This window comes from Arachis hypogaea, chromosome 15 (assembly GCF_003086295.3).
Source record: "Arachis hypogaea cultivar Tifrunner chromosome 15, arahy.Tifrunner.gnm2.J5K5, whole genome shotgun sequence".
In the NCBI taxonomy this organism is placed as follows: domain Eukaryota; kingdom Viridiplantae; phylum Streptophyta; class Magnoliopsida; order Fabales; family Fabaceae; genus Arachis; species Arachis hypogaea.
In genome coordinates this window covers 146346798-146374480 of record NC_092050.1, presented here as the reverse complement: position 1 = coordinate 146374480, position 27683 = coordinate 146346798, and the positions used below count along the sequence as shown (strand labels likewise).

The following is a 27683-nucleotide window of genomic DNA, read 5'->3' as shown; positions in this document are numbered from 1 at the left end:
ATGAGGGAGTGGTGAATGAGAGAGTCCAAGAGGTGGAGGTGTCCCACTAAAGGGAGACGAAGGTGTGTTATCGCTGCAAAGGTGATGCAAGTTAAGGAAACATTCTTCCTTTGGGATTTCACCGTTGGAGTAGGGCGAAGGTGTGTTATCCCTGCAAAGGTGATGCAAGTTAAGGAAACATTATTCCTTTGGGATTTCGCCGTTGGAGTAGGGCGAAGGTGTGTAATCACTGCAAAGGTAATGCAAGTTAAGGAAACATTATTCCTTTGGATTTCGCCGTTGGAGTAGGGCGAAGGTGTGTTATCACTGCAAAGGTGATGCAAGTTAAGGAAACATTATTCCTTTTTGCTCTCAATTACACGCAAGAAATCTGAGTTTGATGATTTCTCTTCTGGGTTATCCGCCATGCCGCCACAACGTTGCAAAGTCCCCACAGACGGCGCCAATGTACAAGATGTCTCTGGTACGGGTTGAGAGATGGATCGAGAACTTGCAGGTTGAGGCAGATGCCAGATCACTTGACTGGAGCAATGGGGGGAGGTACCTGCAAAGACACTCCGACGCTCAAGTCAGAATGGATCTGAGAGGTATAAGGTGTGAGGAATGAATGAATACCTGGAGGGACCTGGGTCCTCTATTTATAGGTGATGGTGAATATCTTATCTTATCTTATTTGGCTAAGATAAGGGAGACGTTTGAATTATCTTATCTTATCTTACTTGATTAAGATAAGGGAGACGTTTGAATTCGAAAGTTGGTTAGGAGCTCTAATGGATCGGTTCCGGGCCTTCTGGAAGGGCGAAGTGGGTCGGACCCGGGTAACCGAATTCGGGGACCGTTCCGGGTATAGGATCCGTGGGCCAGACCCGTAACATATACCAAACTAAACATTTTAAAAATATTTTTCAGGTGAAAAATAATCAACAATAGGACAAAACTCATATACATAAGAATCAGAAAAAAATGGTTGAGAATCATGATCTTATATATAATTATAATTTAAAGTAAGAAGGTCAAACAACATAAAATAGTCAAAATAATTATATTAGATATATATTAAAATTAATTATTAATATAAAATATTAAAATATAAATTATATATTAAAAATAAATTAAATTATATATATTTATATATAAATATATAATAATTAATTTTAATAATTGATTTCAATGTATACATTTTTATAATCCAAATAAGACATAGTTGGATACTTGGGTGCCTCTACGCACATTACTATATATCTATATCTACCTCTTTAGTCTTTAGCACCGCATTGCCAACCCGAACAATCGAAAAGAAAAAGGTTGCACAAAAAACTCAAGGATTCAGAAATGCTACCACAAGTATTAGCTATCCCTGCAGTAATTCTCCTTGTGTTATTCACATTCATCATTCTATCACCATTTGTGTTGAATCCAGCAAATGGGAGTACCAAAAAACTCCCACCAGGTCCAAAACCTTTACCAATTATTGGTAACCTTCACATCTTAGGAAAACTCCCACATCGCACCCTTGAGGCCCTTGCCACTAAATATGGACCCATAATGTCCCTAAAGTTAGGACAAGTCCCTGTGGTTGTGGTTTCTTCTCCAGAAGTTGCTGAGCTCGTTCTGAAAACTCATGACTTGGTTTTCGCAAACCGCCCTAAGGTTCAGGTTAGCGAAAGAAATAGAACTATAGAAGTATATTTATATGGGTGAATTTTAGTACGAGTATGTTATAGTGATTAGGTAATTATTTAAATATTGTTAACATTAAATTTTTTTAATATTTTAATAATATCTTTTTAAATAATATTTTAAAAAAATATTGTTTAATAATAAAAAATATTATTTTAATTTTAGTAATATTTTTTAAAATATTATAATTACTATAATATAATTATACTAGAATAATTCATATAAAAATAATATATATTATTATTGATCAAATTTTTAATTTTAATAAAAAATGAGTTGACTTTCTTTATTTAAATAATTTTTTATTTTAAATTATTTTAAAAAAAATTATGTTTTTGTGCATTATCTCTTAATTTAACTGAAATAGATTTTACAAAATATTTATGTCTCTGAAATTGAATTTTCTTTATAGCACCGCATCCAAAATTAAACTCTGCGCAAAATTATGAGATTAATATGTTAGGTTTTTTTTTAATTCAATATTAACTAATTTTTTAAAATTATTTTATTTATTTAAATTTTAAATTTTTTATTTTAAATTCTAAATGATAAACCAAAACATTAAAATTGGTTATAATTGTTGGTTAACTAAAAATTAATTTTTTTATATTTTCTCTCCACAAAATCATAGATTTCTTTTATAATAATTTAAAATAAAAATTATTTAAATATAAAAAGGCGGATCTCATACCGAACTAACTAAAATACATGGATTAATCTTTGGTGGATACTACCATGAAGATTTTATTATTGTCTTCATATGAAGATGTTTCTTTTTTATCATTAGATGATGAAATGTATGGTTTGATTTTGATGTGTTACAAAAATGTTATTTTTTTTAAAGTGTGACTAAACAAACAAAGTACACTTTTAACACAAGAATCTTCATAAAAAGATGTTTTTAGCATCTTCATTATTTGAGTAGTTGCCTTAATCTTTATTGGCAGGTAGTAGAAACTCTTTCTTATGGCCGAAAGGGGTTGGTATTTACGGAGTACGGTGGTTATTGGCGCAACGTGAGGAAGTTGTGCACCTTGCAACTTCTAAGTGCATCAAAGGTTGAGATGTTTGGTCCTTTGAGAAAGAAGGAGTTGGGAGTGTTGGTGAATACACTTAAGAAGGCTTCGGATTCATGTGAGGTTGTGGATCTTAGTCAGATGATTGGGGAGTTTGCTGAAAATATCACTTTTAACATGATATTGGGTCGTAGCAAGGATAATCGGTTTGACCTCAAGGGCCTCATTCATGAGATTATGTTCTTGGTTGGTGCCTTCAATCTTGCAGATTATGTGCCTATCTTAGGTTCATTTGATCTTCAGGTATGTCCCTGTTACCTCTTAATTAACTAAAAGAGTAGTGGTATGAACCATCAGAATTTATGGATGGTCCTCTAGCAATTTTTTTAATAAAATAATTATGAAATATAAATAAAATAATTTTAAGCTACTTTAATATGATTTTTTATTATTCACAAATATTTATATTGTTAAAATACCAATCTGTCATTTCTTTTTTTTTTTAATCTTTTATATTTGAACCAACACTAGTTAACTTTTTTACACTAAAGATATTAATTTTCTAATATTTTTCAATAAAATTTATTTGAAATATTAGAAATAAATTGAAACAAATTAATCATGACAAGTATTATTGAAATTTTTCGAAAAAATTTAACTACTAATTCAGTACCTAAAAGATTTAATCGCAGTTAAAAAGATCCTTAAAATATATTATTGATAAAACAACTTCTTAATTATTTGAAAATGCGACAATCATAACAAAAAAATATTATACTTTTTATAAGTGACAAAATAAACTCATATTTAACAAACGATTTATCCATTTGATCCGAATTATTGTGATTTGAATAAATATTTAGAAAGTGCAAAAAAAAATTAAAAGCAAAATTTGATTTTTTAAATTTTTTTCTTTTTAAAAAAAATGTGGTCATTCGCACTAAAAAAAATTAAAAAAATTCATTGGATATAAAATTATCAAATTTTAAGGATAAAAAATCTCGTTTTCTAATAATGATTACAAAAATTTGCATCAAAATTTGATCTTTAAAATCTATTTTTATAATATATATTTAATATCTATTTTTTTTGTTTTGTTTTTAAATCTTTCGAAAACTTATTTATTGTTAATATTTTTTGTGAATTTATTTGGTCAATAAAATAAATTTTCGAGTACCATTTTAATAATTTACTCTTTTGGAGGCAAATTATACTTTACCTGCAAAATATTTACGTAACAAAAGTGAATGACGTGCATACTTTGTATGATTGTGAAAAAATGGTAAACCAGGGACTAAAAAGAAGAACAAAGAAAGCAAGCAAGGCCATTGATGAAGCATTAGAGCACATCATCAATGATCACGATCACCCATCATCAGCTGAATCTCCACAACATAACAAGGATTTTATAGACATATTACTCAGCTACATGAATCAACCAATGGACCCACATGATCATGAACAAAGACATGTAGTTGGGAGAACCAATATAAAGGCTATCGTATTAGACTTAATTGCTGGAGCATACGACACTTCTTCAACCGCAATTGAATGGACTATGTCAGAGCTCTTTAAAAATCCAAGAACAATGAAGAAACTTCAAAATGAGATTGAAGGCCTTGTGGGAATGAATAGACGAGTGGAAGAAAATGACTTAAAAAAATTGCCTTACCTTGACATGGTTGTGAAGGAGATATTACGATTATACCCTGTTGGGCCATTTCTTGTGCCGCACGAGTCTACAGAAGATGTTACCATAAATGGTTATTTTATAGAGAAAAATACACGGATCATGGTGAATGCATGGGCAATAGGGAGAGATCCAAGAGTTTGGTCAGAAAATAGTGACATGTTTTTTCCAGAAAGATTTGAGAACAACGATGTAGATGTTAAGGGGCATGATTTTAGACTCATACCATTTGGGTCAGGTCGTAGAGGGTGTCCTGGGATGAATATGGGTTTAACTACCACTAAGATTACTATAGCACAATTAGTGCATTGTTTTAGTTGGGAACTTCCATTGGGTATGACTCCAGAGAATTTAGATATGACTGAGAAATTTAGACTCTCTATACCAAGAAGTAAGCACTTACTATGTAGGCCAACTTATCGCCTACTTAGTGACGCTTAAATAGGATTAAAGGGTTTCAACTACAATTAAATTGGCAAATTATTTGTGTTTATTTCAATTTTTTCTTCTATTTGTTGTTTCATAATATGGATTGCTATAATAAAATAACGCTGAGGCTTTATTGTTGTCGAAGAAAATTCTAGCTCTAAGAATTAATATTTGTGTTACTACTCATCCTGATTAGTTACTTTTGCTTATGCAGTATATTAGTGTTTATTTGATATTACAGGAAATTATATTGACTCTTATCTAGGTTCTCTGTTTTCTATTGTATTGAGTTATACAACATGAATATGTGCTTTACAAAGCTAGATTGGTTGAATAACAAAATATGAATGAGAAATATTAGGTGATTAATATTTTTTATTAATATTATCTCATATTTTGGGTTAATATTTTATTTTTATACTATTAGAATTTAGTGTAACTTGAGTGATTTTGGCAGTTAAATTTATTGCACATTTCTAAATAGAAATTAGGAATGCAAGGTGGTATAGTTAGTTAGAAATTATGGTTAGGTGGTTAAGTTAGTGACTCTCATTTTATTACATACAGTTTGTATATAAACATCTTGTGAAACTAATAATGTACTTACCAATTTAGCAGTTTTCACATTTATATCTCTCTAAGTTCAACCCTTATTTCTCTCACTCTTTTTTATCACATTCTCTCTCATCTTGCTTTACTATGGATGAAGCTTGATGTCTCATCTCAAATTTTTACACCCTCTACTCTTGGACTTGCACGATAGAACTTGATCAGAGCATGATCCTCTCTCTAGTACGTTTTCACATGGTGTGGTGAGCGTAGAAAAAATGTCACTGTTCCGATCAACGAAACTAAGAGTAGAAGATCTAAATCTGGTAACAAAGCAGATTCAATAACTCACCAATTATATTCTTGAATTCCATTTTTTTCCCTCATTGTGAAACTGTCTCTATTTTCTATCATCTTGAAAGATCCCTTTCTCGATTTCATTAATCCCTAATAAATTGCAATGGACACTACTCAACCGTTGAATCTCTTGAATCTCAATGTGATGGATGCTCAATCAATTGCGAATTTCTTGAAACAAATGTCATCAATTCAAGCTCAGATGGCAAAAAACTCAGTCAATCCGTCGCAAGATCCAACGAGCCCTTATTTTCTTCATTCGAGCGAAAGTCCTGGTAATCCTCTCATTCCAGTTATTTTGACTGCGAGCAATTATAGTGCTTGGAGCAGAGCTATGTTGTTGGCCTTGGAATCAAAGAACAAACTCAAGTTTATTGACGGATCAATCATAAGGCCAAACGAAGATGCTGCACTTTTCGAAGCCTAGGAAAAATGCAAAACTTACTTAGTGTCTTAGATAACACTCTCATTAAGTCCTAAAATTTCAGGAAGCATGATATGGAACAATAACGCTTCAGACATTTGGAAGGAACTGAGGAATAGATACTATCATAGTGACAAGTTTCGGGTGGCAAAATTGCAGGAAGAATTGTTTCGATTGAAACCAGGTGATGCTACTATTACAGCTTATTACACAAAGCTAAAGTCTATTTGGAAATATTGAACAACTTCAGACCCATTCCTAATTTCACAAATTGTACTTCTGTGTGCTCATGTGGACTGAACATAATCAGAGAGCATAGGCAAGAGGATTACACCACAAGGTTCCTATGAGGTCTGAATAACCAATATGCTAATGTCAGATTACAACTAATGCTGATGAATCCCACACCTGAGATTGATACTGCCTTCTCCATGTTAACACAACAAGAACAACAATTCAATGAATGTAATGAATCCAAGGTTTTCTTTAATAGAATCATGCAGTCAAACGATGAGAGAAATAAAGGGAGAGGCAGAAGGAGAGGTAGATACCAGGCTACTGGAAGAGGATGAGGAAGCAGATTGCAATGCACATTATGTGATAAGCCTGGCCACGCCATCGAGATATGCTATAAAAATAATAGTTTTCCACTTCATTTGGGGCAAAGGCAAATCAACAGCATCAATTACATTGCTGTTGAGAAGAAAATTGATGATCTCAACTAAAGTAACCTAAGCCACAACCAAAAAGAAGTTGGTGATTCCACAACCTCATGGATGGTCTTCTTAGGTCATCCTCTGCCTTTCACCCCTTGTCCATCTTCCATCTCATCCACACTCCTAACTAGGTGCTTTGTCGATCTTCTTCTCACATGTCCAAACTACCTGAGACGTGATTCTACAATTTTTTCCACAATATGTGCTACTCTAACTCTCTCTCTCTCTTATATCTTCATTCTTTATTCTATCCAATCGCGTATGACCAACCATCCATCTCAATATCTTCATCTCTGCCGCACTTAACTTATGTTCGTGCTCCCCTTTGGCCGCCCAACACTCTGTACTATAAAGCATAGCCGGTCTGATAGCAGTGCGATAGAATTTACCTTTAAGTTTTAAAGACACTTTTTTGCCATATATAAAACCAGACACACTCCGCTATTTAGACCAATCTGCTTGGATCCTATGATTTACATCCTATTCAATCTCTCCATTATCCTTAATGATGCACCCAAGATACTTAAAACTTTTAACTTTTTGTAGGATGTTTTCTCCAATCTTCACCTCTGTATTAGGGTTTTTCCTTCAGCGGTCGAACTTACATTCCATATATTCTATCTTGCTAAGACTTATGCGCAGACCATATACTTCTATAACTTCTCTCCATAAATCCAACTTCTTATTTAGGTCTTCCCTTGACTCTCCCATAGGGACGATATTATCGGCAAAAAGCATGCATCATGGCACAGGCTCTTGGATATGCTATGTATGGACTTAAGGATGATCCCTGGTGTAATCCTATACCAATAGAAAATTTCTCTGTCATACCACCTTGAGTCTTCACACTAGTTGTAGCTCCATCATACATATCTTTAATTGTACAAATATATGTGATCCTTACTCTCTTCCTTTCTAAGACCTTCCATAAGACCTCCCTTGGAACCTATCGTACGCTTTTTTTCAAATCAATAAACACCATATGTAGATCCCTTTTATTACCACGATACCTCTCCATCATTCTTCTTAACAGGTATGTAGCTTTAATAGTGGATCTGCCTAGCATAAAACCAAATTAGTTCTCTGTTACTTGTGTCTCTTATCTCAGCCTCCGTTCTATCACCATTTTCCATAACTTCATGGTATGGCTCGAGAGCTTGATTCTTCTATAGTTTCTGCAACTCTGTATATCCTCCTTATTCTTGTAGATAGGTACCAAGGTGTACTTTTTCCACTCATCTGACATCTTCTTTGACCTTAAAATCTCATTATTATTGGTTGTCGAAGGCCTAACAAAACCCTCTCCCTTTATCGGGGCTTGAGACTGGCTACGTACTACATGTGTAGCATACGCGGAGTTAAATTAGATTTCGTCACCATTTAAACAAAATTGAAACAAATTGTACACTAATTGAAACAAATTCCGCACTAACATAATCAAAAGATCCATTAACATATTGCAACAAAATTCTGCACTAACATAAACTCAATGCAAATTGAAACAAAATTCCAAACTAATTGAAACTAATATGCACTAATTTAACTTATTGGGCAAATAAGTTTATGCACTAACATAAGCAAAGGATCCACTAACATAAATCAAATTCTGCATCAAGTATGCACTAAAAGAGCTCAAAATTCTTCACTAATATAAACAAAGTTTTGCATTTGCATAAACTAAATTCTGCATTGAAATTCTGTACTAACATAAACTCAACACAAAATTGAAATAAATTCCAAAACTGTTGATCAAACACATTCTAATTCTAACAATGCAATATAGCTCTAACAAATCCAGCTTTCTGACTATGTCCCAGTGACATAAAGGTTTTCTCCAACTAAGGATTTGTGGAGAACTTGAGTGCATAAGAAATAACTTTATCATTTGTGAAGCCAAGCTCGCTAAACATGTCACCAATTTTTTTTCATGAGTGTTTATCATAGCTTGAGCAAAATCATCCAAACACTTTCCCTGTTGATCAAACACGTATTTTAGGGTGTTAGTTAGCGCCTTTATCATGTTGGTGTCCTTTGCCGCGTTAGATGAGTATGGCTTCTTTCATTATTTTCTCTCAGAAAATAAAGCAACAGAATTAGATTGTTAGGGCAGAGATTCAATAAAAATCATTATTTGAGTTAAATATATCAAAATTTTCGTCATCTATTTCTTCATCTCCATCTTTTTGCACTTCTTCAGCGTCATTGCCGCATACAGCAGCAACCCCACTTGCTCTTTCTTTACAAAATATTTTCTCTAAACACTGATAAAAGGGAAAAGACTTTCTTGGAATATACAACTTTTGTCCTTGTTTCTAGAAAAAAAATTATAATATTATCAAATACCTACTTATTGTTTCTCGTGACTAATAAAATCTAACTTGAAGTGTGCGATTCTTTTTATGATGAGCTAGTATTATTAAAATGTAATCACTTGCTTAGGTATACTTACACGACATTCATCGCTTAATCCATCCTAAACTTTAAGTAACTCCCACAATCTTTCTAATGCATCTATACTCATCCTTAATTGTCAAATATAGTTTCTATCGCCCCCTTCCTATTATGCAGTTTAACACATTCTGTCTTAAGAGAATAGTATTAATTTCTCTATTTCTAATCAACAAACGTTATCCTCTCTTATTTCTCAAATACAAACATACAAACATCAAAACTAATATGGTAACTGATACGGCCGTTACAAATTCGATGTCATAACTCGGCATTATATACAATAACTCAGCACTTTACGTTATAACTCGGTGTTATACGTTACAATCAGACTCAACGGACTACATCCTGGAATAAAAATGTTCGACCAGGCATTATCACTCATTAAAACCTAATAACTGCTCTTTAATTCAGATGATCAACAGAAACGTAACTGATCTATTTCACCTCACCTATTAAGGTATGGCATTTTATCCTCAAAGGATACACTGAATTTACAGTACTAACTTAAGCATCGGAGTGCCTTTTGCAGGTGCACTCCCCCTTTGTTCACACTCTCCGTGACGTGATATCTCTTTGGACGAAGAGCTCGGATCTTTCAAGTCTATAGCTCGGCATTGAAGGAAACAACTCGGCGTCGAATCTCAGAAACCGAGTTACGTCCAGGTTACGTACACAAGAACAATTGGCATCCACCGTGGGGCCTCGACATAAACACCCTTCTTTTTATAAGCCCCATTTCCTTCTAATGGCTTCAAACTTACCTGCACCTTTGTAAACAAAGGTCATATTTTAAATCATTAAGGCCCGAAAAAGGCAGATCTATATCTATTATCTCTATTATCTCTATTTGCCGATCTATATCTGTTATATCTATTTTCCGATCCATATCTATCATCTCTATTTATATCTGTTATCTCTATTTTCCGATCCATATCTATCATCTCTATTTGCCGATTTATATCTGTTATCTCTATTTGCCAATTTATATCTGCTATCTTTATTTGCCGATCTATATCTGTTAACTCTATTTTCAGATTTATATCTGTTATCCCTATTTTTCAGATTTATATCTGTTATCCCTATTTGCCGATCTATATTTGTTAACTATATTTTTCGATTTATATCTTTTATCCCTATTTGCCGATCTGTATCTGTTATCTCTATTTGCCAATTTATATCTGCTATATCTATTTTTCAATTTATATCTGTTATATCTATTGGCCGATCAATATCTGTCATCTCTATTTCCCAATTTATATCTGTTATCTCTATTTTTCAATCTATATCTGTTATATCTATTGGCCGATCAATATCTGGCATCTCTATTTTCCGATTTATATCTATTATCTCTATTTTCCAATCTATATTTGTTATATCTATTTTTCGATCTATATCTATCATCTCTATTTGCCGATTTATATCTGTTATCTCTATTTGTCGATTTATATCTGTTATCTATATTTGCCAATTTATATCTGTTATCTCTATTTGCCGATCTATATCTATTATTTCTACTTTTTGCTTTGTATTTGTTATCTCTATTCTCCAATGTATATCTGTTATATCTATTTTCCAATCTATATCTGTTATATCTATTTTCCGATCCATATCTATCAACTCTATTTTTCGATTTATATCTGTTATCCCTATTTGTTGATCTATATCTATCATCTCTATTTGCCGATTTATATTTGTTATCTCTATTTGTCAATTTATATCTGTTATCCCTATTTGCCGGTTTATATCTGTTATCTCTATTCTGTTAACTCTATTTTTCGATTTATATCTGTTATCCCTATTGCCGATCTATATCTGTTATCTCTGTTTGCCAATTTATATCTGTTATATCTCTTTTCTGATCCATATCTATCCTCTCTATTTGCCGATTTATATTTGTTATCTCTATTTGCCAATTTATATCTGTTATCCCTATTTGTCGATCTATATCTATTAACTCTATTTTCCGATTTATATATGTTATTCCTATTTGCCGATCTATATCTGTTATCTCTATTTGCCAATTTATATCTGTTATCTCTATTTGCTAATTTATATCTGTTATATCTATTGGCCGATCTATATCTGTTATCTCTATTTTTCAATTTATATCTATTATATCTATTTGCCGATCTATATCTGTTATCTCTATTTTTTTTTTATTTATATCTGTTATCTCTATTGCCGATCTATCTCTGTTATCTCTATTTTTCAATTTATATCTGTTACCTCTATTTGCCGATCTATATCTGTTATCTCTATTTTTTCGATCTATATATGTTATCTCTATTTTTCAATTTATATCTGTTATCCCTATTTGCCGATCTATATCTATTATCTCTATTTTCTGATTTACATATGTTATCTCTATTTTCCAATCTATATCTGTTATATCTATTTTTCTATTTATATCTATTATCTCTATTTGCTGATCTATATCTATTTTTCTATTTTCAAATCTATATCTATTATCTGTTTTCAGATTTATATCAATCATTATCCGAGCTATATCAATCATTTCTATATCAATCATTATCAGTCATTATCAAATCTATATCAACTATCATCAGATCTATATCAACTATCTTCCGAACTATGACTATCAACAATCTTCAATTAATCACATATCATACAAGCACAAACACTTATCCATTCGCGATAATTCTTCAATTCAAAGTCGCATCCTTTACACATGCGCAATCAAACTCAATCTTCAATCAATTATCCATTCGCGATAATTCTTCAAAGTTGCATCATTTACACAAGCGCAATCAAACTCAATCTTCAATCAATTATCCATTTGCGATAATTCTTCAATTCAAAGTTCATGCGCAATGAAACTCAATTTTCAATCAAGTCACCAAAAAAAGGTGAACTAACGCAACATTCTCACCCAACCAATTCATTCTTATCGCCATTCGCGATAATTTTTCAATTCAAAGTCGCATCGTTTACACATGCACAATCAAACTTAATCTTCAATCAAATCACCAAACAAAGGTGAACTAACGCAATATTCTCGCCCAACCAATTAACCATTCAGTTCCATGAAAAACCCTAACCATTGCATCTATTAAATCAAGGGTTCAAAATTACATTGAAAAAAAAGACCAAAGGCACAATCAATGACAAATACTACTACACTTTCCAATACACGTTAACTTCAAATAACGTCTGAAATTCAAAAGATTTTGTTCCTTGTTTTAATAAAGCATCTTGAACTGGAGGCTCCAAGGCTAATCCAATGGCCGAGTTATGTACTCACTCAATGGCCGACTTATGATTCATTAAAAGCTCAACCTGCTTCATTAAAACATATTCCCAGGCTAAGCTTAGGGATATGATACAGCCGTTACAAATCCGATGTCATAACTCGGCATTATATACAATAACTTGGCACTTTACGTTATAACTCGGCGTTATACGTTACAATCAGACTCAACGGACTACATCCTGGAATAAAAATGTCCTACCAGGCATTATCACTCATTAAAACCTAATAACTGCTCTTCAATTCAGATGATCATCAGAAACGTAACTGACCTATTTCACCTCACCTATAAAGGTATGGTATTTTATCCTCAAAGGGTACACAGAATTCTCAGTACTAACTTAAGTATCGGAGTGCCTTTTGCAGGTACACTCCCCATTTGTTCATACTCTCCGTGACGTGATATCCCTCTGGACGAAGAGCTCATCCCAACTTATAGCTCGGCGTTGAAGGCTAAAGCTCAGTTTGAATCATAAAATAAAAAAATTGTCTAAATTACTCAGAGCGATCCACTAGTTCCATTCTTCCTTAATCAACAAATAAAAAACTCATAAATTATTAAATTAACACATATTAAAAATAATAAACAATAATAAGAACAGCAACCATAAGAACAACATAACCCACTAATTATTTTATTTTTTAGTTCAAACTAATAACAAGAGAAAAATTCAATACAATATTTTTTATTCATTCTTTCATTATGAACAAAATACATCAATATATTAAAATCCAAAACAATTTTTTCATTCATTCATTCACAGTATCATTGCAAAAATTTAAGATTCTGTCAAAAGAAAAAAATGTAGCTCATCTTCATATATAATTTTTAGATTAACAAATCATAAAAAATAGAAAAAAAAAAGATAAGGATAAAGAGAAACAAAATTCTTTTAAATAGAAAAATAAAAACAAAAATAAAAAAATAAGAAGAGAAGAGGCAGAGTAATACCTAATTATATGACTAAGAAAGAGAAGAACAAGAGGCTTCTAAAAATTGTAACAAAAAGAATCAATAATTGGCGGCTGAAATCCTGTTATTAGATTAACTGCACACAAAAAAACTAATGATGAAAAAAAAGAAAAAGAGAAGAAGATACAGAATAAAAATGAAGAAAAAAAAAGAAAAGAAGATATAGAATTAGAAAAGAGAAGATATAGAATCAGAAGAGAAAAAAAACTGAGAAGAAGACAGAGATAGAGAGTAAGAAAAGACATTACCTGAGAAAGAAGAGAAAGAAGAAGAAGTGAACAAAGCAGAATATAGAATATAGAGACAGAAACAGAGAGAGAGAAAGAGAGAGAGAGAGAGAGCAAGAAAAAGAAAGTAGTTGGGAAAAAAGAAGAAGAAGATAGAGATAGAGACAAAGCATAGAGAAGAGAGTACCTCTTTGAGAATAGTATTGCAGAAAAAAGTTTAAATTAGGATTTTTTTAGTAAGAGAATAAAAAAAGGTAATAGTGGAATAATAAAAATATCTATAGGTAAAAAGGAAAAAAAATTATTAAAAAATTCGTGTTTATTTTGCTAAATTTCATGATCATCACTGTCTTTTGTTTAAAAGTGGACACAAAAGTGAAGAAAAATTTCCTAAAGACACTATGTCGGTGTTTATATCTCTCTGTTTAAATACTTTTTAGATATTTACTGTTCATATCTCTATGTCCTATCCACAAAACAACGCAACATTAAAAATTTCAAATAAATTTAACGGAGTCAACTTTAATTTTAACGATTAGTTATTTTTATCAAATGATATTCATCTTTTATGGTACATCATTAGTTTAAATTTTTTATGATTATTTTTGTTCGCAAGCAAATTTTATAGGATCCAAAATGACTATTTACTCTAAATAAATATACATAAATAAATTATAGTTAAATTTGAGTGTATATAAAATATCTTTATATTTTTATATAGAAATTATTTTACTTTATATTTTTGCAATTTTAACAGAAAATTAGGTATGCCGAGCAAGAATATTTTTTTTTCTTGATGGGAATTAGTCCTATATGATTTTTTCTCCGCTCTGATTTGTATTAGATATTTAGAATCTTTTTTTTTGTATTAGAAAATTGGGATAGTTAGTGCCCAATAGTTTTTTTTTTTTTTGGGCTTTTGTTTCGTTGGATTACCAAAAGATAAAAGAAGTTTAGAATCTTGAAATATATATAAAAAAAAATAGAATCTTGCAAATAGGTAATATTCACAAAGATGCCAGTGACGAAGCATAATGAATTTTTATTTTAATAAATAAAATAAGTATAATAATTACTGAAATAAATAATTTTAAAATTTATTATCGAAGTCTGTTATCTACTCTTATCTCGTTTACACTGTGAGCGAAATAATTTTACACGTATCTCGTGATACGTGTATATCTCGCTTACATTGTAAACGAGATATGTGAAGGTTTATCTTGTAACTACCCTACCCCACGAGGCCTGTGATTTCTCATATGCTATATATATATAGCATAGATAACGAATTAAAATTAAATAAACACGTAGCGCTAAAATTTTTTTTTTAGTGCTTCCGAGTGACGAATCCTGGTAATTAGATAATTACCGCTACAGTTAATTTATTTCTTTTAAAATTAACTACCTCTTACTAATTTATAAGTAATGAATTAGTAGAAAAATTATCCTAAATGCGTTACCAACTATTAACCCGATTTTTTCTTCCTCTCTTTCAAAGTCACAGTTTTCTTTTCCTTCCCCCGATTCAACTGAACCAAGCTTCCTTTAATTAAGCCCAACCCTGATTGCCTTCCCTCTCAGCACCATTTGAAATTCTGATTACACCTCCTCAAGACTTGCGTTGATGCTGTGTTGAAACGAAAAGAAGACACGAAGTCTCTGCACCACCTCACCCGACTTCCTTTTCTTCCACCTAATGAATCTAATGCTCTTCATTCTCTTCAAATAGAAGACACACACAAAACAAAGGTAAAGAACAGAGAAGAGAGCAAAACGAAGCTAGAAAGGAAGGAAGAGCAATCCACAGCAAGAAGATAGGCGCCCCACCTCTCATCACTCTGAATCTTCGAAGCATCCTTGCTGGGTGAGAACCAGCAACTTTCCTTTTTCCTCTTCTTCTTCTTCCCCTTATTCCACCAATGCCGTTCTAATTTCAATTATTGCTACAACAGTAGTAACCATAAACAAGAACTCTTCTCTTGCTCAAGCTGAGGTCGACTGTTTGTCCTTGAAGGAGAGGTCGAAGGTCAAATTCTGTGTGGCTAGGGTTTTGATTAAGGGAAGAAGCAGAAATAGAATTTTTAACTTCAAAAAAAGGTAAGGGTTAAGAATGTAAATTAGTTATAGGTAATTGTTAGATGTAATCTTGATTGATGATGACAAATTAACTTGATTGATGCTGCTGAAAATTCTGTTAAGTGGCTGAATTATTATTGCTGAATGTAGTGCATATTTTTAATGTTGTGAAAATGTGATCATGTTATGTGAATCGTATAAATTTTTTATATTTATAGATCTGATGCTCCTGGAAAAAATTAGGACATAATTCTTGTAGAAATGGAAATAAATAATGAGAATTTTTTATTGGTATGAGTTAGGAACTTAGGGGGTCGAATTTGGTTAGTGAAAATCAAGAAACTTTGCTGCAGAAATTTTTAAACATATTGAACAGCAACTTAAAATAAAAATGGGAGCAATCTAGATATGATTTTTGAATCAATCTATTTTTCTATCAAATTTTAAGAAGTCAAGATTACTCCATAAAAATTTCAAGAAATTTGGCCAAGTGGTTTGGAAGATATGAAATTTTGAAGTTTAGTGGTTGCTGCAAAATTTTCAAGTTTTCTGGTTCTACAATACCAACTTCCAGCTGCTATAACTTTTGATTTATTTGAAATTTTGAGTTTCTTTTAAAAGAATTTTAAAGACCTACCAGTGTATTTTAAGTGAGTACAAATTTTATATCCATTGCTATTTTGTAGAGTTAGTTATGTCTCTTGGAAGCTAAGATGTTCACAAGAAATTCAGAACCAATTTAAAGAAACAGGGTGGCACTTCCAACTGACATTTAATTAACCAAACTAGGTGCTATAGATCTGGAATTTATTTGTCCTAAAACTTGAGGATGTTAAGTGTATTCTCACCAAAATCTGGAAGTATCATATTAGAATTGGATTTATCATAAATTTTTCAAAAATAGAGCTGCCTGCTATATTTTTTCTAAATCTTCTTAAGGCAGTAGTAGATTTTCATTAAGTTTGCCACCAAATCCAATTAAAATCCAAATACGATAAAACTTTAATTTCAATTCAAAGGATCATGTCCAGATTTGGCAGCATACATGTCCTTATTTAAAGGAAAAGAAAATGATAGGTTTTATATTAAAAGAGTTGATGTTAAATGGTGATGCAGAGGTACGTATGATGAAACGGTGATGCGGAGATAAGTATAAGTAAATGATGATGTGGAGGCATAAAGAAAATAAAAGAAAACGAGAAACAATGAATGAACGAAAGTTGAGAATTGTATATTGAATGGGCCTTGTGCCAAATTGCTAAAGCAGAAGTGCCCGCCTAACTGATAGCCTGAGATTGCTAATGCGAGAATGTTTGCCTAATTGATAGCCTCTCTCTTTCCGTGATGCCAAGATATCCTAATTGACATGGGTTTGTTCATGATGATAATTGTGCCTAACTGACACAGTAAAGAGACCATATTTGGGGTTCGCCCTGAATAATATCGGGCTGCGGGTAGACAACCGACGCATGAGCTCATGGCCTGCGCTAGGAATAGGCATGCATCATCTTGTTTGCGCATATGAATTTCTTATGAATTATTTATTGCCATTTCTTGATTGTTTATTCTATTTACTTGTTATATATATATTTTGTGCCTTGTGTTTCTGTGTTTGTTCTATTTTTCTGTTTCACGACAACTTAGAGACAAAAACCTTAGGTTCCCCTTTTTACCTTGCTGGGAACTCTAGGTTTTCACCCTTCTTCTCTTTATTTTTCCCCTCCCCAGATGGGATCGGCAGAGAAGTCTGTTGAGTTTTGGGTTTTGGTACATCGCCCACATTTTGATCCCGGCATGTCGTACATGTTCACTCTAGTTGAAGACCATTTCGGAGATTGACCTAGCTGACTTTTTACTCCTTTTGATGATCAGTAGTATTACTTTCCCCTCGCTTTTGTCGTACTTTTAGAAGGGTAGGACCTCTTAGTAGTTTGGTTCCAGTTTAGAAAACCTGTATGAGGGTTGGGTCTGACTTCCTCTTTTATATATGTATATATATCTTGGTGTATTTCTCGGTTTATGAAGAATGACATGTATCTCCAAACTTACTCATGTGTATATTTGTATATATGTATATATGATATTTGCTGTTACCATGTATTTATCTATGATATGGCTTTAAGTATTAACCTTGCGAGCAACTGAATGATTTTTCATGATAAGTAAGTTAATTACACTGAACCGATAAAAGCTTATATTACTATTTGCTTATGAAATCCGAGTCTAGAGCCAAGTAGGTCCTTACGACAAGTAACACCTAAACAATTGACATTGGTCATGATGTGTCAAAGTTGGGGTGTTACATATCTCGTTCACAGTATAAACGAGATAAAAGAGGGCGACGGCTATATATACAACTCGTTGACAGCGTTTGACCGGGCACCAATTTGAATTTTTCAACCACTTTTTCCTCCCTTTTACCCCTTTCTGACCATATAACCGATAAATACGACGATGGCGCGCGTAGCTGGTAACGACGGAGACATCAACAGGCTGAACGAGACTTTACATTACGCTGGGGCAGCCGACTTTGCGGTGAGTTCTGCTTTGTTGAATTTTATGTAGTCCCATATAGATATGTGTGTATGTAGTCATGGTTAGGGTAGTCGTAAAGAACTAGAATATTGTTTGTATAGTTAGAAATAGGTCACTGGTAGAAATTTGGAACTCTGTTTTATTTCACCTGTGTTAGGTTGTTACTACATAATTTTTATTTTGGAACTCTATTTTATTTCTTTTAGTTTCGACAATTTTATAATTAGATTTTTTATGTTTTTTAATTTAGTTATTATACTCCTTTTAATTTTATAATTAGATTTTTTTTATGTCAAGTATATTAAAACTAACAGAATAATATTTTTCTAAAAAATACGTAACTAAATATCTAATTATGTTCTAAATATGTTCCAGAAGGTGACCATCGTAGTACGGTACTGCCCGTAGCTCACAAATAGTTCCTGGGAAATAACTCTGCAGCGCTTGAAGTAGTTTCGGCACCTTGTTGTATAACTCATCCCAATCCCCGTAGATCTGAGCAATTGCCTTCTTCTTCACCATCCACACCTTTCTGTTGGAGGGTTTGAAGTGATAGCTCTGTCGGACCGTACCTTGCAGGACAGGAATGCTGACGGAGGGATTGGATTGTATCAACGGCAAGATGACCTTGTAGATGAGACTTCTATCCAGCTGTCGATGGTCCTGGGACATGGTGGGTGCTAAACAAGTGTGCACTCCACCAACTCTCCAGACCTCCTTGACGAAATAAAACAGCCATGTTTAGGCGTCATGGTTCAAAAGTACTTAATATATGGCAACCATAAATGAGTAAGTACGCCTCAATTAAACTTGAACTCACCAGTATTCGATGTTCTGTCGAAGGACAACATAGAGACTCCATGGACAGCCATTTGCAGCTTGACGGTATTGCACATGGTATTTTAATCGATTCGATTCGATCACCCAATACTCTGCACTCTGGCGAATACTGTAGTTCTTCACACCCTACATCACTACATCTCGGCACTTGAATCTGTGGCCGACCCAAAACTCTACCCCACCGTCTAGGTTGTAATCCTCCTCTCCCATTTGGAAAAAGGGAGTTCTCTCATGCATGGCATCCAGATTCAACGTATGATAGTGACTTGGTACATCTGATAGCGCCAGAATTGGGTGGGGGGAGGGGGCAAAACATAGCGCACAGCTGCCTCGGCGGGCGTCTCTGAAACAAACTCCTCGTCATCACCCCCTTAAAAGAATCAATGTTGCCACTATCGGCAACGTAATCTTTGTTAGAGTCTTCCTCACCCATCTCCATGTCTTCCATTGGAATGACGACATGAATGGGTGGTGGTGCGAGAGGTCGGTCGTCCTGTACATAGGTCAAGTGTACAGAACCACCACCACCAACATCTCCAACCTTGGGAGAAAGCTCAATCACTTGCTCCGCCATGATTCTCCCATTAATGTCAAACATAAGTTGCACATGCTCGTCCCCTAGAAGCCAAAATAGTCGAAACCGGAAAACTCAATTACCCAACGGTTGCCAGCAACCTATACCCCACCCTTCTGACCTCCCTCGTTTTTGTGCCACCAAGGTTGCACAAAATCAAACTCTTCAACTCGGACAACGAACTTACATGCTGAGTGTGCAACAGAATCGGATTCTCACACCCAAATATCACCCCATTGTCGCCATTTCTCATACGACAATAGGGGTAAAAACACACAACTATGTATACGCTATTACTGACTATTGTTGCCTTCTTTTTGTGAGAAAAACGGGACAGAAGAAGATATGAGATGAATGTGGAGAATGCCAAGGATTAGACATCCTTTTATAGCTGGTGAAAAATGGTCTCACTGTATCTCGTTTACACTGTAAACGAGATACATTTACACGTATCTTGTTTACACTATGAATGAGATAATCCTCCATGTATGTCGTTTACAGTGTAACCGAGATATACACGTGTCACTTCCACGTGTCTTATCTCGTTTATACTGTAAACGAGATACATGTAAAATTATCTCATTCACAGTGTAAACGAGATAAGAGAGGGTGATGGATTTCGGTAATAAAATTTAAAATTATTTATTTTAGTAATTATTATATTTATTTTATTTATTAAAACAAAAAATCCCGAAGCATAATAGTGAGAACTGAAATGTCTAACGCTGTAACCTAACCCTAAGCGGCTACACCCTATTCCTCTTCCTCATTGAACCCCTCCATCTCAATTTTAGGGCTGATTACCGTCGAATTCACCTTCGGATTTATCCGACAGTAACCCATAGCGTGTCACCAAAATGCGTCGTTTCACTAAACTGGCTTACTGTCGAATTTTTCCGACGGTAAATTCCACGATGAAGTTCGCGCCTATTCCATCCTTTTTTCCTCCAAGTATTACCCACGAATTTACCGTCGGATAAGTGAATCCGCCGGTAACAATTTGACGCTACGAATTCTATATTAAAATCGTCCATAAATTCGTCAGTAACACGAGATGTTAAATCTGACGGTATTTGACAAATTTTGTGTAATGTATGAAGGCTTCGAGTGAGAGCATGTCTGTCGAGACCCAAAAAATAATAAAACTATGTCTGAGCGGGACAAAACCAGAAAGAACACGATGGAGTTTTCTAGCAATATGGCTTTGGATGGTAACTTTTTTTTTGTCATAACCCACACATGCTCATACACACACACACACACACAAAATATATGGCTCTTTGATCACCCCCGGCTAGATATCGAACCTAGTATAGCATCTTCGGAGGCAAACAACTTTGTCATTAGAACACAACCTTAGCCACGATAATTCTTTTGATTGAACAATGTACTATCTGGGAATGTGATAAATAGCAAATGTGTTAACTGCGATGGCAAATATAATTTGCCTCCAGAAGAAGAATTGATAGGTAGGGTTGTACATGAATTAGATTTGATTCGTAGGTCCGTAGTGTTTTATTCGATTCGAAAATTACGGATAAGATCCGATTAGCAAAGCCATTAAATCAGATCCGATCCAATCCGCATACTCAAATGATCAAATCACGGATTTGAGATGGATACCCATGAATCCGATCCGTATATCTGCAATAAATAAATAATATATATAGTTAAAATATAATATAGCCTAACCTAACCAACAAACCCTAAATCGCTTTGCATTTCAACACTACATCTCACTCCCTCTCCAAGTTACAGTCTTACCATCACCGAACACCACCATCATCCTCGTTCATGCTCTGCACCGCCACGTCAGAGATTTCGCCACTAATGTTCCTCGATTGCACTATTCTCTTCCTCGTCGTTCTCGTCTCTTCCTCGATCATGCTCCTCGTTTCCTATCGCTCGCCTCCTTATTGTTTCACCGATCTTCTCACCTTTGTTCATCATCTTTGTTCCTCTGTTCTTCTAGTTTCTTCTTCTGCTTGGGTTGCTTGTATAATGCATTTATTGATTATTATTTTATTGTGTATGTGAGTAGCTCATCATCCTATTCAATTACTTTTATATCTCTCGGTTTTGTATGTATATAGTTTTTAGTTATCAAAACTCGAGCCACAACGTATCAATTGACAACTTCAATGATTAATAAATAAGTTAGCAATATTTTATTTGTAATAATGAGAGACATAATAAATAAATAAATTATAATTAGAGAAAGATAGATGATATTATGTGTGGTCGTAAAAGGCTAGAAAATTTTCATACATTCCAAGTAAAAGTAGTAGGGATGACAACGGGTCCCATGGGGCGGGAACATGCCTCCCGCCCCCAATATCTGTCTCCGTCTCCGCCCCGTCCCCACGATGGGTAACGGAACCCCGTATCTGCCGAAGACTTGGGTTTCGCGAATTTTTGTAAAAACTAATAAAAATTAAAAAAATAAAAAAAATTAAAAAAAAATAAAGATATCCTCAATTGTCATTACAAACATAATATCCATAGTATTTAATGACTTAAATAGCAATAACAACAAACATAAACATCCAAACATATCTATAACCAACCATATCCATGAACAACCAAACAAAATTCATCACATTGTAAAAACATAATTCTCAAATCTCAATCCTCCTTTTATCCCGTAATGGTAGTGATAGTAGATTCTGACTTACTTAAATTCTACATCGAAAAGAAAACAATTTAAAGTTAAAATCATATAATAATTCAATAAATCAATAATATAAAAACCTCTCAACATTTGTACCATTTTTGTAATGCTCAGCAATAATTGTAGCCAGGTGGAATAAATAGAACACTAGAGTTGTTTATGACAAATTGTTATAAAACAAAAAACTAAAGATTTCACACAACATTGAGGATCAACTAGAAAAATTACAACACCTAAACAATGGACCACTCGGTCATTATAGAGGCACTGAGTGATTGTTATGAGTTCACAGCACACACAAACTCCTATATAGTATCGATAGGTTTGAATTTGTCACTTAGCCACTAACCTAGATACAGAAAACAAAAGTTACAGAAATCTCAGCATAATGCTCTTTCCATCAACACATCAACTTTAATACAAAATTCAAATTTATTTAACGTCTTTGTATCAATTGAAGTTAGAATTTCAAAATGAGATACACAAATCATGAGCCAATGCAGCAATATACAAACTCTTGTATACATATGCAGGATATAATAAAAATTTTACTTAACCTAACTCAGAATCAAAGTAAGGAATAAAAATTTCAGAATCAACAATTTAACACATTAGAATCCTAGGAATCAGAATCAGAATAAAAAATTATCACAAATCCTTCAAAATCAAAGCCAACAATGAAGATCTCAGAGTTCTGTCACTTACCCGACGGAGAAGAGGCGACGGCCGGCGACCAAATGACGCGACCAGATGATGCAGATGACGATGACAGGACGCGACCAGAACCAGATGACGCCGACGAACACGCCTTCACGGGAAGAAGCAACAACGGCGAAGACGACGAGCTCCCTGGTGCGGTGTGCCGGTGAGCGCGACGTGACGGTGAGAGGACTGAGATTCACAGGGGCGTGAGAGACTGAGACGTCACGATGAGGAAGACGAACTGAGGGGATGGGTGACGGGGAGGTGGCGGTGACGGACTGAGCGGGTGGGAGCCTGGGACTCTGGGAGGTGGCCTCCGTGGGTGGTTCAGAGGATGGGGTTTGAGGCTGAGTTCAGATCTGATGAGGCCATGAGAGATTAAGAGTTTGTGAAATGTGAATTGAACAACGACTAGGGTTTTACCTTTTTTCATTATGTTATATATATATATATATATATATATTAAGGGACATTTTAGTCTTTTTACATAGGCGAGGATTAAACGGATCTCCACGGAGCGGGAATCTTTATCCCTATCACCGCCCCCGTCCCGTTTATTATACGGGACCCCACCCCCCATTTCCGCGGATAAAAAACTCTCCCCATATCCGTCTCTTGATAGATAAATTCTCGTAGATACATGTCTCGTCAAAAATTTTTGCCATTCCCAAAAAATAGATAATAATAATAATAATAATAATAATAAAAAAGGTGGCAACTTCCACTTATATAATAATAAGATGCTACAGAGAAGAATGCCAGAAATAGCTAGCAGATTCACATAATCCCATGCAACTATAAATTAAAAGCGAGAAAGACAACACCAAATTAAGATTGGGGTCCAGAAAAGCAGTGACCACCATCTCCATATGTCCTTAATTGATTACTGATTTACTGAATAGAAAGACAACAACAAATTAAGATTGGGGTCCCGAAAAGCAGTGAATCACCATCCCTATATGTCCTTAAGACTACAAATATGGACACAAAATTAAAGATATAAAGACACAAAAATATATTTAACAGATAAAATATAAATAAAAATATTGTATCTAAAAATACTAAATTAGTATATTTTATATTTATTTTGATAAAAAAATATATAAATATTAATAAAAAATATAATTTATTTTTTATTATTTTTATTAATTTTTTATAATTATATTTTTTATTATTATATATTTTTAAAATTTTTTAAATAAAAAATTAAATTAAATTTTTATAATTTATTTTAATTTATTATTAAATAAAATATAAAAATATTAAATTTTGTATTTTTATTCTTTATATTTTATTTTTAATATTTTATATTATCCGATTTTAAAAACCGCCTAATTGATTATTGAATAGGGCTCACAAGTCACAAGTAATTAAGAGATCAACAATCGGATATAGTAGTTATAATAATAAATAAATAACTCAACACTTTATAGCTACCACAAAATCGGCTCTCTATAATGGGAAAGGGCCCAGTGAAAAACAGAGTTGAGAAAAAAAACTTGTAAGGAGATAAAGATAAGTGTGATATATTATTTAATGAAAGTACTCATGCAAATCAACCACTTGCCAGTTGCCACGAAAAAATAAATCAAGGCAGGGTGACAAAAGGAGTCGAGGACTATCCCAGGGAACATCACCTAACACATTTTGTGTACTTATTACCATCAAATTTCTTTAAACCAACAAAACATTCAAGTGGAAAACGTGGTAAGCGTGAGTTTGGCGAAAAATGTTAAAATAGGTCATATTTAAGAAGGATAATATTAGGGAGATAAAAAAAAAGTCAGAATTTATCTTATTTAATATTTATTAATTATCGTAATAATTAATAAATGTTAAATAAAGAAAGTTATGATTGTTTTTAGTTGATTTTTTTTTGTTATCAAATATTTTCGATTTAAGAATGTTAATAGGGCAGGTGGAGGTTTGCTATTAAATTATTTGTTTTAAAAATTTAAATTAATAAGAAAAGATAATATAAATAGTTATATTTTTAATATTTAAAAAAAAAACCTCTTTTAGATTTATTTAATTTTTGTATAGATTTTTTTTAATTTTATTTGTCTTATATTATTTTTTTATTTTTTAGATATACCAAGGTTCGAACTCTAAATTTTTTGAACATAAAACTTTGATACCATGTTTTAAAATCACTAATTCTAAAAATTTAAATTGATAGAAAAAAATAATATGAATGACAACATTTCTAACAAGGTAGAAATGCTTCTTTATTCTCCTCCAAACTTTGAGAATATTTATTCTTATTTCTATTTTTCACATTCTCTACGTGTTTCATTTCTCATCTCCTTTTAATCATTTTTATGAAAATTTTAATAATTTTTTTAAAAAATTAAAATAAAAAATCACAATATATTAAAACAATATATAAATACATTTGTCTTCATTTTTTTCTTTTTTTTCTCTTATTTGATTTTTTTTCCTTTTTTTTCTTCTCATCTTTTTTCATTATCATCACCACTTTTTCTTCTCTTATATATATTTAGAAAACTAAAGAATATAAATTTTGATGCACAATACAAAAATTTAATGCGCGGCACAAATTTTTAAAGGACTACATGCTCAGAACATTTCACTCAACCAACAAAAATACAATACATAAATTTTAGTACACAATCACTATAAAAAAGACGTTAATTTAATTTGCAGAATTTTTTTTTCGGCGGTTTTTAACCCCGTACTTTGCATTACGGCGGTTTCACAAATTGATGGAATTAGGTGTCCTATAATTTAATTACACGAATTTTTGCAAAAAGAAGAGGATTTTGCACCCGCCAAATTGTGTAGACGAATTGTTTTTAATTTAAGGTGGTTGTTAGAAACTATACTATTTAAAATTAAAACTCCCATTAATAAATTTTTTAATAAAATAAAAGAGAATGTTTTATTTTCAAATTCAAATTTACAGAATTTTTTTTAAACCTCCATTAACAAATTCCTATAATATAGCCTTTTTTCGTAGTGAACACAAAATTTGAGTGAAGTATAAAAATTTTTAAAAGACTATATATCAAAAATATATTGACACCCAACTAACAAAATATATACAATATAGTACAGCGCAAAATTTTTTTATGCACATACAACACAAAAATTTTTAATGTATAACACAGAAATTTTTGAACTATCACAATTAACTCACTCAACCAACAAAATATATTCGCAATAAAAAATTATTTGCTATGTGTAAAAATTTCTATTACGGTAAAAATTTATGTGTTATGTGTTAAAAATTTCTATACTATATCAATAAATTTGTACTATATATAAAGAGAAAGGTAAAAAATCAGCAAAATTTATTATTGTTGGCAAGTACTTTTAATCATAAGTTTAATTCTTTCCAACAACATATTTTTAATTTACACTTTTAAATATTGCTAACTAATTGATGGTTAAAAATAATAAATTTTACTGATCCTCTAACATTTCTTATGTACAAAAATTTGTATGCTGAAAGAACACGAAGAAATGAAGAAGTAGTGACGCATGCGTACATTTATTTTCTGTTAGATTTATGCCAATTTGGTTAAACTTGGTTATAAAAATATTTATATATATAGTATTACCGATATACAATTAATTAATAACAATTATATTTTTATATGTATTGCAAAAATATTTAAGATATAATAGTATTTTTCACATTTTAAAGTATTTCTCAAATTATATATTATATAAATTTAATCAATTTCTTTATTTATTTTTTTATTACTTCTTACTTTGGAAATTGAGAAGAATAAATTTGTTCCTAATTTAGCAAAAAGTAACTGCAAACTTGTTTTCTACCTTGATTTCGCAGTCTAAGTTTGTGAAATTATTATGCAGCAAAATTGTGAATATTCAATTTATTGAGTTAATATTCAATTTAGTTCCTAAATTTATACGAAAATTTTAATTTAATTTCTGAAATTTTAGTTATTTGTATTTAGTCTTCAAATTTTATAAATATAATTTACATTAATTTTTGGGATAATTTTTAGCATATAAATATTAATAGAGTCAGACATAGACAGCCAAATATCACATTAAAATTTATAAAATAACGTTATTTTAGTTTTGGCGCTTAAATAGCCCAAAAATGATAATAGATTACTTGTTTTGGGAAAAAAATTTCAATAAACACTATTTACGGTGTTTTTTTTACTATTTAAGTATCAAAACAAAAATAATTACGTTTTACAGAGTCCAACGTAGCATCCAACTGTCTACATCGACGTTTTATTAATGTTTGTCCGTCGAAAATTATTCAAGGACGACTAACACGAACCACATTATCAAAGTTTAAAGATTAAATAGAGACAATTGAAATTTTAGAGACTAAATTAAAACTCGCATACAAATTTAATAACTAAATTGAATATTATCTCCATGTTATTACATAAGCTAATATAATTTTTTATTTAAATAAAACAAAAAGCGTATAAACCACACGTTATGGCTAGCATCGCATATAAAATACCCCCAAAACCTTCATATTCTCTATCCTC

The 27683-nt window shown here is 32.4% G+C and overlaps 1 protein-coding gene across 1 annotated transcript; it reads left to right on the top strand.

Moving 5' to 3' along the window:
- Positions 1-1332: 1332 nt before the first annotated feature.
- On the top strand, positions 1333-4827 carry LOC112751149 (cytochrome P450 CYP736A12-like). The gene is made up of 3 exons (XM_025800204.3): positions 1333-1656; positions 2628-2999; positions 3988-4827. Exons 1-3 carry the CDS (start codon positions 1333-1335, stop codon positions 4825-4827), a joined length of 1536 nt encoding a protein of 511 aa, XP_025655989.1.
- Positions 4828-27683: the final 22856 nt, after the last annotated feature.